Raw genomic sequence first — 14064 nt, forward strand, 5'->3', positions numbered from 1 at the left:
CTAGTAACAGCAAAATTAGGGGGTAGTTTAATTTATATTATTAATTTAAATGAATGAAAATGTCATGAATTTGTCTGAAAACGTTTGTTAATCCATAAAATAATCTCGCAACCTCGAAATAATTTTATAAATTGAGATTTAATTTATATTGTACAAATGAAATACAGGGTTAGGTAACTGGAAAAAAGATTTGTCTATCCATTCATTCCTAAATGTGCATTGTGTTGTTAAAAATAATAAGGTCATTGGACAGACACTTAGTTTTAGAATAGGTTTTTTATTAAATATATTATCAATATTATGTTGAACAGTTTATATTTAATAACAAAAGTTTATTTTAGAAAAACATTTCTTCCGAACAGGACAAAGATATTTTTATATTTGTTACCAACCAGCCTAATTTTTAATCAATGTGCCAATAAATGTAATATAGTATAGATGTATAACCCAGCCAACTACCTGGTTCCAGTGGTGGGGACCTTTTTCGTCTGCCATTCAGTTGATTTCTGCTCTTTTTGTAGCGGCTTGGCTGTGTTAATATTTCCGATGCTATTGGATGATAGTGAAAGTCGGCACAGGGTCCCCACCCCATGAACATACAGTTATTAAACCCCTGCCCCCTCAATTCTTTAACTTGAATAATGTGTCAATCTATATTTTTTTATTTTTTCAGGCATTTTCACGTCGGTGGGACATGGAGCGTCACCTAAACAAATCCAAGTACGGGTGCCCCGCCAACAGATTCGGTAGCTCCCCTAGCCCCAGCCATCCTGGCAGCGGGGGCTCCCACAGCCTGGCCAACTCTCCGATCCAGGGTCTCCAGGTGGGGCCCCCCGTGGGCGGAGGTGCCTCGGCCCATCATTTGTTGGCGATGATTCCACATTCTACTCAGACTAACTCTTTGTAAGGTGAATATTTTACGCACCATTTCTTTGTAACCTGAAATTTTACTATCAAAACCATGAATTAATCTTTATTATTTACTGGAGGCTACGCCCCTAGAGGCTCTGCTGGGCAAGTAGAAACCCCAAACTTTTAATTTAAGTTTTATATAGAAAAAGAAAAATAGCTATAAACCGTCCCAGGACCTACAGAAGCTACACTTTAAGTAGAATCACATCGGTTCAGTGAATAGCGAGATCCTTCGGTACACACACAGACATACACAGATCCTTTTATAAGGATTTACCAAAATATTTTTATTTTTCAGGTTGTGAAAATCTTTGAGTCAACAAGCTAACATGGTTACTGGTTAATTTTCATCAACAAATAAAAAAAATAAAAATTTATCTGCAGTTAACCTACTTAATGAATATCCGCCCTAATACAACAACAAGATGGAAACAAAAGACATCCTATAAGTTTATTTAATTTGTACAAGACTTTGTCCCCACGCACCACTGTGCCAACATATTAAGAACATCGACTGAGTTTGGCAGCAGTGGGCCAGGGGGTTGAAAATTTACCATGATATGAAATTACCTCTTTTTATTACATGTGTTGTGTTTGTGACTGTACTACAGCTGACTCTGTACACTATATAGGTAGTACAGTCTTGTGTACTTAAAATCAGCTGTTTATCATTATTATTTGTTAATATAATAATATTATTAAAATGAACAGCTGATTAAATTGTTTTGACAATCCTGGTGCAAAAGAAACATCAAAAACACACAAGTTAGGTTCTAGAGTCATTAGTCTCCCCTGATCACATAAGAATCACACTTAATGTTCTGTCTGAAAGAAACTACTGTGATTTAGTGGATTATTTTGTCTTTAGAACCAAAAAATAAAAACTTTTGTATGCTCGGTGGCGGAATTGTGTTTTTCAAAAATAGTATTCTTACAGTTTTTTTCTTCTTTTTTTGTCAGTTTTTGTAATCTTTTGGAGAGACTAAAATTTATTATTATTATTATTATGTGTTAACTGTTTATATACTTTGTACAGTAGTATTCATTTTGTTGCCACGGTGGTTATTGTCAAGAAATCAAACTTTTTATTATGTAAATAAATAAGGAAAAGAGCCGCCACTATGGCTGCCCTTGTTCTTGTTTCTGACCTTTGATAATTGCCTTTCCCAGCAACATTGTGTATTCTTATTATTATAATTATTATACTTGAAAATTATTAATGTTAAAATATCCTGTGATTGTGTCCGAAGGAAGATGATATAGAGATGATAGTGAACAAATAAAAATGGATTATTCAAGCAGTTTAAAACATTATTATTACATTTGAATACAAAATTTCTTTTTAATGTTATATGAAGCATTTTTATTTAAATGTTCATATTTAATATTTAGCCATAGATATAAAAAATAACTTCGTCCTATTGCTTGATATATTTATTAGACCTTGAAGATATTTATAGGAATTATTAAAAAGAACTAGAATTTTAAGTTTATCATTCAATTTCAATTAAAGTTTATGCAGATCTTTTTTCTAGATGTTTTTTTTTCTCAAAATTCGTAATGTCTTTTTATATTACTTTTCTTAAAATTGAATGATTTAAAGATGAATTTTAAATATAGATGTTAATATGAATTTTTATACAATTATAAAGCTCATAATATTTGAAATGATTTTCAACATTTTTATACATTTGATAAAAATCACAATGCCTTATTTTCTTAATCTTTGTGAGAATATGATTAAATGACGTTCATTTTTTTTGAATGTCAGAAATTGGCGTTTTTTAATCACTGTGCACATAAAAGCACATTTTTATTATAGTTTGTAGTATAAAAAGAGTCCGCTAAAAAATGATCTTTTTTACCTTTTTTTTTTATTCATTGAAAGATATCAAAAAGTGGTGGAATCTCAGCAAATTTATTGAGAAAAAAAATGTTTTTATACAAAAAAAATTTGCCTTTAAGGTTTACGCATTTTTTTACTTGCCTGAAAACCAAAAATTAAATTAAATAAAAATCTTTCAAGTTTATAATTTATGGTATTTCATATAGGTCTTAGTGGCATTATCAAATGTTTTTGTTACTAAACATACAAAGCATTCTTTAAGATCATTTAAACGCAGAAAAATATTTTGTATATGTAACATAATAAAACTACGGTCTTTTTTCAATGTCTTTTCTACAATTGACACTAGTATATGTCCTTTTTGTCATATATATATATATTGTACCTACTTTTTCCATAGGTACGTCAGATCTTGATATATAATCCTTAAAGCGCAATTTTATGTATTAATATATAGAATATAATTTAGGGCATATAATTATAATTTATGCCCTATTATTAAAATTACTGAATACTAACACAAAACTTAAAATTGTATAATATGATATGTAGTATTTATATAAGCCTTTCAGTTGTTGAAAATCCTTGTAAAAAATAAAAATAGGTTTTTACATATTAATATAGGTAATAGGAATTAAAATTCTGATTCATTCTTTGAAATTTTTAAAAAATACATTCTTTTCCAAAACTTAAATTCATGTTTAGACAACCTATTTGAAAAACTTCTTTATCAAATTTTTTATTTGTTTTTTTTTTTTTTAAATCATTTTCTTATGATTTATTATTATTTTACTATGAAGAATAATGTAAAAAAGTTTACAATTAAACTTTAATCATTTGTCTTTCCTAATGTATAGATTTTAGTGACTTGGGTATTTCTACTGATCTTTTGCATTCTAATGTAACCTCAGACAAATATTTATGTGTTAAATGTTATGGATAGACAGACAGACAGGTATGCATGTACTTTAGTTTCTTTTTGCTCACTTAATTTATTATCAATAGATTTTCAGTTATTTTTAAATGCATAGGTACACATTTTCTTTATTGATCTTTTTTCCGAATATAATAAATGGGGGAATTATTGTAGATATCTCGTAACTCAGGACACTTTAAAAACAATTAATAGGCGTTGAATTTTTAATACAATTTACAGCTTTTTATTATCCATATACAAAGGGTTACGATATATCAACAATGGACCCCTATCCCTCCCCCCCCCCCCCCCCCCAATTAAGTTATCTGAGGTCTATTTACAGAAATAATCAGTATTTTACTATGTATGAGTTTCAGAAACAGGGCCGTAGCATCCGAAAAAATCTGTTTCGTTTCCAATAATTCACCAACACTTGATGAGTTACGTGGAAATTTGGAGGCAGAATAGTTTGTTTTTGGTGCCATACTCCTATCTCTGTGTGTAAAGTCTGGATAAGGATCAACAGACCCCTTTTTAAACAAGGGTTTCCTTTAAAAAATTATTTTGCTGATTTTAAAATCCCTAAAATAATTTTTTCTCGGATCCCAATGTATAATTGTAAAAAGCACATTTGACTTCTTAATTTATTCAGCATCAAAAATCAGAAAATTCAAAGTACATAACATTAAAATTCATCAAAAATTTTGAATTGTATGAACTTTTAAAGGTATAGGAAGGGTTTATTAAAATTTTAGGGGCATTTTGGTTGAAACAAAATTTTAAGGGGGATGTGTAGTACTGTGTAGGTACTCACCTCCCTTCCTTCCCAAATACCTTTAAAAGTTGACAATAAATTGTAGAGTTGTGCCAGTGAAGTTGTGTAAAGAAAATTCAGAAATTATTATCTTTGTATCTGGATTATTATTTTTATTATTATTATTATTACGGTAATATGATAATTATTGGATGTTATATTTGTGTTTAAGATGTGTCTACTACTATGAATCCGTATTGAAATATACCTTCTGATAGAAAAATATGCTTTTCATTTGTTTCACCTTTTTCCACCAATTCAAAATGTAATGCTTTCTCGTAATTTTTATGGATTTCAATATCTTTGAAACAATGATTTCTAAAAGGTTTGTAAGATTATCACTTTGTCAACGCAGGATTCTTAGGTTCGACCCTTAAATCAAAGTGCCCCGGGGGGGGCATTTTGATTATATATACTAATTTTAAATAAGGGCGAATTAAGGGGTGGGATTATTTGATTATGGGCCTTCTACTCTTATCCCTTCTTCCCCATCCCTATTTCCCATTTATATCCCCCATCTCTTCTCCCCCATCCCTTCTCCCCACCCTGCAATGACCCCCCACCACAAAACATTTTTATGGGTGGAAGGGGATGTATTAAAATCTCAGCAGGAAGGATGAATAACCCCATTAAAAAAAATTTTGAGGGGGGGAGAAAACACTCATTTTGGAAATAATTTACCAAAAATTAACCAAATATGTAAAACTGATTTTAAATATTTCTTTATTGTATGACAACAAGGATGACAACATCTTTAAGTAGCAAAGCACAAAAAAATATTAATAAGAATACAGAAAAGTAGATTTAAAGAGCATCTGTTGAAATAAATATATATTTTAGGTAGAAAAAGTCACAAATACTTTTTCCTGTATGTTGTGTGATGACAGTCAAAGTAAATTACATACTGGATGCTCGAAACAGCAAGAAATTTTTTTTTTAATATTATAATCCACAAAAAAAATTATCGTACCATAAAAAACCAAAGATATAAAGAACTATGTAAAAAATAAAAAAATTACTTGTCCTTTCATCTACAGATATAAAAATCTCTTAGAAATATGGAAAACTTTGGGGTATAGTCTCTTTTGTGGCAATGCCTCTTAAGGGGCATTTCGTCGTATTTTCATAGTAGCTTTTAATAAGTTATTAAGGTTAAGTTAGATCAGGTGATTTCCCCGCAGGGTTAGGCAATTGGCCCCACAGGAGCTTTAAATAGGGGAAAAGCTACTGTGAAAATACAACGAAATGCACCTTAAGAGGCAATGTCACAAAAGGGACTATAGCTGAAATTTAAAAGATACAAAAATAGCCAAAAACGTCCTTAAAAGCAGTCCGACCTTCATGAATTTTTAATAGTTAATTATACTCCATAATGATGGGAATGTTAACATTAAGTTTTAGCCTTCTATATTTAATTGCAGTTGAAAAAATTACATTTCCCCCTTAGCATTACGTACTGACAGCCATAGTGAATTATAGAGAAGCTAAAAAGTTATATCAACATATCCTACCCTCTTTAAATGGCACTTTAAAACTCTGTTAATTTTTCATTAAGTGCTGTTTCCAAGTAAGGGCGGTGCGTGAAGCGCACCTAAAAATATTTACTCCCCCTTTGAACTAAAATCAATTAAAGACAACAAGAGTGGCGTATTTTATCAAGTTAGGAATATAGAGTGTAGTTAGTTTTAAGGGTTTTTAATGAAAATTGCCATAAAAAAAACATGTCTTTTTGTAAGGGTATGTACACAAAAAAAAATGATAAACTTATCCTGAAAATAATATGACATCATATATAGTAATTCATTTAGACAAGGCTTAGATAAATATCAACACTGTTTCTTTTTTATATAAAATAACTTTTCAATTAAATATTTGTTGTTAACAAATATTTTTATAGAAATAAAAACAAAATATACAATGTGATAAAAAGCAGAAACCATTTGGAAGGGTGCGAAGCGTAAATTTTTTTCTTCAAATATGCAGGGAGGGAGGGTTTTTTGGGCTATTTATTACACTAGTCCCCAATATTTCATATAAAATTTTCTTATTCGTTGGCTCAACAACTTTTGGGACTTTAATGGAATTTTGATTGGTTGGTTAATTAAGTCGAGTTTCCATACATTTCATCCACTAATTGTAATCTATATAGGGGTAATTTTGTGTATCATCATTGGAGATGTACAAAATTTCTTTGGTAAAAAGTTTATGTTATACAAAATAAAATACTTCCTATTACCTGGTTTGTTATGTTCAGTGAAAAAAGATTATAACCTAATTTCTACACTAATTAAAAAATTTGGTAAGGTTAAATGAATAGTAACTGTCTGTTTGGCGCGAAGCGCCAAAATTTTTTTTTGAGTATTTCTTGATCTTTTTTTTGGAAACTGGGATAGTTTTGCTTTTTGTAGGGTAGGGGGCAAAAAGGGGCATTTTTGTTGACCAGGGGGGGGCAAAATGGGGCATTTTTCAACTTTTAGGGGGGGCGTTTTGGTCGCTAGGGGGGGGCGATTGCCCCAAATGCCCCCTTCGGTTCGCACGCCACTGGATATATTACTCAAAATTCACTTGAATTTCATTCTTCTGCTGACAAAAAAGGTAATTCAGGGGCCCAGAAATAGATGCACAAAATTTTAGCTCAAAATCCCTAAGATGCACCATGCCTTTAAAAAGTCAACAAAGAACAATATCTAGCAATTTATAGGTTTTCTCTTCTGCATATTACAACTTTAACATTCAACTTTTGTCAAAATCTAATCTACAAACAGCGGCAGTCGATTTCTAAAATCATGCATTTTACCCAGGGAGTAAGGGAGGGGACAATGGGCAATTAATTCAATTTGAGAGTTTTTGAAGAAAGGCCATGAAAACCAGAATAATCCCGGAAATATGGTCGAAATTGTAAAGTGATTGTTGATTAAATCTAGAAAACCATAAACTAAGAAAAAAGTTCCAAGAAAAAAAGCAATCATTTGAAAATAAGATTACCAGTATTACAGACTGACATAACCATTCTGTAATTAATTACTAGAAATATCTCCCTGGATCTCTTCAGATGACAGGGAAAGAGAAAAGAGATTTGGGGGCAAGTGATGTGAACACGGAAAAAAGGGGCAGGCAGGCGTGTAGCTGGATGGGCAAGTATATGACCCGCACGCCTTCCTGCCCCTTTTTATCCTGTTTATTTCCCCCACCTCCCTTATCCATTTCCCTTTCTCGTCTACTTTTAAAAAGGAGGTGGGGATGAAGGGAGTGAAATATAGTATGGGAGGGGGGCCGTGTATTTATATTTGAACTACTCTCTGTCTGCAAAACTATATATATTCAAAACTAACATAGCGAGTAACGGCATTTCTTGCGCAAGACCCCAAACTCAGTCAGAAACTGCTAAATTCTTGCACATTCCCTTTAAGCCAGTCCCCAAAGTCTGAGACTCCTAAAGATTGAATATTCGATCCATTGTCCCCTCCCTTACTCCCTGCATTTTACCTGTATTAAAATGAAATCCTCAGCGCTGTTCCCGTATTAAAACTATAAAAGCATACATTTGATAAAATAAACTTACATTTTCTTATTAAAAAAATATGGAGACCTACTGCATTCATCACATTGGTCTTTTATTTCTGCATCTTTTTAATTTTAATGGAATAATGAGATTTTTAAAATATGATTTAGAAAAGCCAAAATAGATATAATTTTTTCACTTTTTTTCTGTGAAAAGTTTAAACTTTTTAAGATATACACTTTAGCTCAAAATTCCGGCACCACCATCACCAAAACCGGTATTTACATTGCAGCAATCACTTCTAGCCTCCTTCTTGAGCTGCGGGAGCTATCTTATTACTACAAGCCATCGAGTTACTAGATTCAAAACTATTATTTCACAGGTTGCGTGATTTTAAAGTTTGAAAATTAAATAAAATGTTTGGGTATAGTCCCTTTCGTAACATCGCACCTTATGGGGCGATTCTTGGTATTTTTCACAATAGCTTTTCTCCTATTTCTAGCCCCTGCGGGGCAATGACCTAACCCAATATAACCTAAAATAACCTATAAAAAGCCATTTTAAAAATGTGACAAATCGCCCCTTATGGGGCGATATTACGAAAGGGACTATTCCCAAATGTTTTAATAAAACAAGGATGACAACATCCATAAATCAGATAGATTGTCTGAAATAATTTCAGTAGCATTATTTATTTACAATTAAAAAACCACCCTTAGACCAACTCGAACTTAAGCTTTTGTAATATTCTAAACATTTTAACTTCTAAAATATATTTTGGCATTGGCCGAATTTATCAAATGCTTCACATAATCGACACACATAAGGTCGAATCCTATAAAAATTTAAGGTAGCATGAGGGGTTTCAGTTTCTTTAGTCGTACAACATCACGCCAGGCTACAATTGAATCAAGATAAAAGTAAGTGCCAAGCTCTGGGACCTATTTATGGTGAAATTAGACATAGAACCATAATGATTCTAGGTAAAACCAAAATATTTCAGCGGGATCTTTTTGAGAAAATTAGATTTGAAAATTTCAAGTTTAATTTTCACCCCCTAGGAGTTGCCGCATAATCAAAGCAAAGATTATTTATTTAAAATTTTGAACAAGTTTGCTCTAATAAAGTCCTGAAGGGAGTTAATTAATGGGCATTTTTATCAGTTGCTTTGCAAAGGTCACGGAAATTCAGCCTTAAATAAATCATATATAGAGAGGTTTTATGAAAGACTTCATAAAAGCAAAGTTGTTCAAAATTTTAAAGAAATAATCTTTGCTTTTTTTGTCATGATTATACGGCAACTCCTAGTGGATGAAAATTGAACCTGAAATTTTCAAATCTAATTTTCTCAAAAAGATCCCGCTGAAATATCATGGTTTTATGTGTCTAATTTCACCATACATAGGTCCCAGAGCTCGGCACTTACTTTTGTCTTGATTCAATTGTAGCCTGGCGTGACATGAATATATATAAAGCAATAAGTAACTCTAAGTTAGCCTAAATATTTTCTATATATCTCTTTTAGGTCTTAGCCTAGCAAACACTTATCAAAATAGATAAAAACTCGCACAGAAAAAAAGGCATCTCCGATTTTAGACATATTCCGCTTGTGAGATCGTAAGAGGCAGACAAACTTTTTCTGGATATAACTGGAGAGGAAGATTCTTATTTCTTAGCGTTGACTTAGGCATTTTAAAATTGTCCTTTCCATTTCAAACCATTTTCAAACAATTTATTGGGGTCATGTGAAGGAAACGAATATTTTCACAGTAGCTTTTCTCCTATTTCTAGCCCCTGCGGGGGGTCCAACCCTGCGGGGCAATCACATAATCTAAAATTAAATAACCTTTCAAAAGCTACTGTAAAATACGATGAAACCCGCAACTTGGTTTCCTTCACATGACCCCCAATAAAATGTTAATCTTTAAAATAGGCCTTATTGTAGTATAGCCCTGGTGATTTCAATCATGTAACGCAATTTTAATTCCTATGACGCGTTTATGCACATATTCTTTTGCTTCTTTGCAATAAATTACGTTTATTCTCGTATTTCTTTTATGTTTTATTAAAATTAAGCCAAAATGATGCACAAATTTTCCATAATAACCATATATTTTTAACAAAATGACAAAAAAAACAACAACAAAAATATCACATCAGTCAACAATTTAAAAACATCAACTAAAGTTTTCTATTTTTTTAAACAAAAATTTATAGATTAAAAATTTGATTTGTAAAGATCCAATTATTAAACTTCCACCAATTTTGTTTTGTGTGTCTAGCAACTTAGCAAGCCAAGAATTCTTGTGATGGGGTACAGGACACAGCATCAACAGAAACAGTGCCTGAAAATAAAAAAATAATAATGTATCCATAATGTATTATATCCATAAGCATGCGGAAGGGGGAGTCAAAAATAAGAAATTAATTTTGGGTTTAGTCCCTTTCGGGCAACGCACCTTAAGGGGCGATTCTTCGTATTTTTCACAGTAGCTTTTCTCCTATTTCTAGCCCCTGCAGGGGGCTCTTAACCTGCCGGGCAAATTGCCTAACCCTGTGGGGAAATAACCTAACCTAATAAACCTAAAATAACCTATGAAAAGCCATTTTAAAGATACGACGAAAGGGACTATTATTTTGTAGGGCTGTCTTCTAATTTTTTCTCTTCCTCAACCCCCTCCCCCCGCCAAGTTAAATCAAAGAGGCTATTCTATACAAGTCACAACTTGTTCTCTGTCCGTCTATAATGCTAATTAATGGTTCCCTATCCTCAACAATTAATCTAACACTTTTTTCATTTTCAACTCTTTTTATATAGGTATTTTTTTTTTTTTTTAAATTTGGACTAATTTAGCTTAAAATTTTCCTTATTCTAAGGAATGGCCAGGATGTTGCCAAATAATATCAAAATTCAAAATGCCTATTCAACGCATCGTATTACAAACAGTTTTCCGAGGATAGTACAATTAAAGATTATGAGATAATTTCTAGCTTTGTTAGACATGTAGGGCCAAAGGCCTGGGATTGCAAAACAGGTATTCATTTTATCAAATCATTATTCATAGAAAAATGTTTGAAATAAGATTCGATTTATGATTTTTCAGTATTGTTTAGAACCGGTTCTAATCCAGCGGATATTAATGGGTTTCGAGGCCATACTTGAAGAGTATATGTCCGACAAGCCCAAATTGAAGACAACATTTCATTCGTCTAAAAATCTAAACCTAATAGGAACATCTCCGCGCAACAGGATACTTACTTGTATAGGTGGTTGAGGTGGCAGTGGCTACAGAAGTGCTTGTAACAGTGGTGGTCATGTAGTACCAGGCAAATCTGCCCTCCCTTTTGGGCTCAGCAGCCTTGGTGTCCACAAGATCAGGGAGAGCTCCACTGGAAAGAAAAATTGCTAGATTTTTAAAAGTGTTCTAGATGTTTTACTATGATTCACACCATTCATAATCAATGCAATGGAAAGAAAAAATATTTTAGTAGCGAAGCTACTCTATAATTCACTTTGTCCGTCAGTCCGTCAGTCAGTCCGTCAGTGGGGAAAATGGGATTTACTCAGCTCCTATAAAAGATAGAATGCTGAACAACATTCCCATCATTAAAGAACACAATTAAGTATAAAACATCGATGACGATAGGACCGCTTTTAAGCAGGTTTTAGGCTATTTTTGTATTTTTCACATTTTTCTCCATATCTTCAGTGTTTATGGTCCGATTTTCAAAATTTTTTCAGTTATTGATATCAAAATTAAATTTCCTGTCGTTTAAAGAAAACAACTATGAGAGTCAGACTGCCTTTAAGCAGGTTTTAGGCTATTTTGTATTTTTCACATTTTTCTCCATATCTTTGGTGTTTATGGTCCGATTTCCAAAATTTTTTCAGTTATACATATCAAAATACAATTTTCTGTCCTTTAAAGAAAACAACTATAACGGTCAGACTGGCTTTCAGCAGGTTTTAGGCTATTTTTGTTTTTTCTCCATATCTTTTGTATTTATGGTCCGATTTCTAAAATTTTTTCAGTTATACATATCAAACTCAAATTTCCCTGTTGTTTAGAGAAAACAACCATGACGGTCAGACTGCTTTTTTGCAGGTTTTTGGCTATTTTTAAATTTTCCCCTTATTTTTCCATATCTCTGATGCATTTTAGGATGTCAGTATCAAAATAATTTTTCCCATTGTTATGAGCATCTTTTATGTAATTTACTTTGACCGACATCGTTATACAAAATAAAACAAGGTTTCGTGTTTATTTTCTCCAATAAATCTATTCCTGATTTTAATAGATAAACTTTAAATCTATTTTTACGTATTTCCATCCATGATTTTTTGTGCTTCGCTACTTATGGATTTTGTCATCCTTGTTTATTTCATAAATCATTACTTCAAAGTCTTTAGGATTTATTAAGATGAATTTGAATTATGCAGCTTTTAAGCTTTTGTAATCTATTTTAAGAGTATTTTTGTTAGTTTTTAAAGAGTTTTATTATACCTAGTTTTGCTGGCAGAGATGGCTGGGACCAGTTCAAGGGCAGATTCGTCAATCAAGCTTCTTTTTCTACGGCCCTGGCAGGCAGTTGTAATAGCAGCACTGGCTGATAGCAACAGACAGGTCAGCTTAGCACTCGCCAGGGTGGTAGTCGTCGATATAACTGTCGAGGTCTCAGATGAGACAAACAGAAATTTTGGATCTCTAGAATATATGTGTTTAGATTAGTGGTGTGCAAAGGTTTTTACCCGTTGGATGTGCGAAGCAACCCAATAGTCTTGTATCCAAACCAAGTAATTATATAGGCCAACAATCCATAACTGAAATTTAATTCTTTTTTTAAAGTTAATGGTGGTAAAAAAATTACCCCTTTATATATCTTGTTGGGAGAATATAGACTGTTTGTGGGGCTAGTCGCTTGCCTTTAAGCAGTCTACAAAACTGCGTTCTTGTATATACGACACGATACTTCTTAATTAATTATTTACGGGCTCGGCAGCCGTGCGTCAGCTACAACTAAGCCTCTAATTTAAACCAGTTTTGATACCTTGAAATTTTTGTTAAGAGTGGGATTGCAATATTTGGGTTAGGCTTAGACTTCTAGCCCATCTTAAAGTAGTAAAAGTTTAATATCCCTGAGGCTTACAGGCGGCTGCCGAGCCCTGAGATTGAGAACATAATTGTATTCTTACCTGTCAGCGACTGCGCATGTAGCCAGAAGGCAAAGGGCCAAAACTGCCTTATAAACCATTTTCTAAAATAAAGTGATTATTTTTATGGAAATTTTATCAGCCATTGTCCATAAATCAGCAACTTTAATACAATGTCATATCAAACCTTATACAAATTAACTTTCTTTTTTGTGATTTAATTGAAAGATTTTATTTATAGTTTTGACGGACCTTTACACATGACCGACAAATCAAGTAAATTATATACTGGATGTTCAATGGTATAGGGAGTCCTCACAAAAAAAATACTCAGTCGTCTATATATATATCACGTTTTAGACAGACATTTCAAATTATAGAGTAGATTCGCTTCTAAAAACGTAATAGAAGCAAATTATGACAGTTACTAAATATTCCTATATAAAAGCTCTCCCTTTTTTTTCTAAAAACGCTTTATTCATATAATAAACGCAAATTTAGCCAATAAGTATAGATTAAAATAATCCTAAAGATTAGAACCCATACATATATTTTAGGAATAGAAAATGCATAGGGTTATATGAAGAATTCATACCTTAATGTTCTATTGATGAGGAGCTACGTCGAACTGGAACTTAAATTTTGTGCCCACCTAGTTTAGCCATGGTTAATGGCAACAGGGGTAGGGTTATTGGTTTGTAATGAGGGTGGGTGGGGGGGGGGGGGATGTAATATGCCTTAGCGAGGGCCCTTAACCCTTGCTTTACAAGTGAAAAGAGTGCTCTTGTGAAATAAATGAATGCATGAGTGTTAGTCTTGGGAGGGAAGGGGGGGGGGTCTTGGAGTAAGGGGTGGGAAGATATTTACACACACATGATAGGGTTAACAACCCTTACTTTCCTTAAAGTGAAATTAAATCTGT

The 14064-nt window shown here is 32.6% G+C and overlaps 2 protein-coding genes across 3 annotated transcripts in view; one reads left to right on the forward strand and one right to left on the reverse strand.

Moving 5' to 3' along the window:
* The window catches only part of LOC145313563 (uncharacterized), an 84774-nt gene extending 80063 nt beyond the window's left edge, over positions 1-4711 (forward strand). For both annotated transcript variants that reach the window (XM_080153019.1, XM_080153021.1), the window contains exons 16-17: positions 674-908; positions 1211-4711. In XM_080153019.1, coding sequence (XP_080009145.1) covers positions 674-907 — 234 coding nt within the window. In that variant the 3' untranslated portion in view covers position 908; positions 1211-4711. The remainder of the gene's footprint in view (positions 1-673; positions 909-1210) is intronic.
* A 5372-nt stretch (positions 4712-10083) lies between these two features.
* Positions 10084-13848, reverse strand: LOC145313567 (uncharacterized). Its single transcript, XM_080153028.1, has 5 exons — positions 13738-13848; positions 13185-13246; positions 12496-12696; positions 11250-11380; positions 10084-10335 (listed from the first exon to the last, which is right to left on the reverse strand). The coding sequence occupies exons 2-5, from the start codon at positions 13241-13243 to the stop codon at positions 10277-10279; spliced, it is 450 nt and encodes a 149-aa protein (XP_080009154.1). The 5' UTR covers positions 13244-13246; positions 13738-13848; the 3' UTR covers positions 10084-10276.
* Positions 13849-14064: the final 216 nt, after the last annotated feature.

This window comes from Acartia tonsa, chromosome 1 (assembly GCF_053477335.1).
Source record: "Acartia tonsa isolate MP-2025a chromosome 1, ASM5347733v1, whole genome shotgun sequence".
NCBI lineage: Eukaryota > Metazoa > Arthropoda > Copepoda > Calanoida > Acartiidae > Acartia > Acartia tonsa.

What these genes read in the sequence shown, in the direction of transcription:
- LOC145313567 (XM_080153028.1), bottom strand. Translation starts at nt 13,243, where the DNA reads ATGGTTTATAAGGCAGTTTTGGCCCTTTGCCTTCTGGCTACATGCGCA. An exon ending in ACATGCGCAGTCGCTGACAG is followed by an intron (nt 12,697 to 13,184) that starts GTAAGAATACAA and finishes CATATATTCTAG; the next exon opens with AGATCCAAAATTTCTGTTTG. An exon ending in ATCTCTGCCAGCAAAACTAG is followed by an intron (nt 11,381 to 12,495) that starts GTATAATAAAAC and finishes TTTTCTTTCCAG; the next exon opens with TGGAGCTCTCCCTGATCTTG.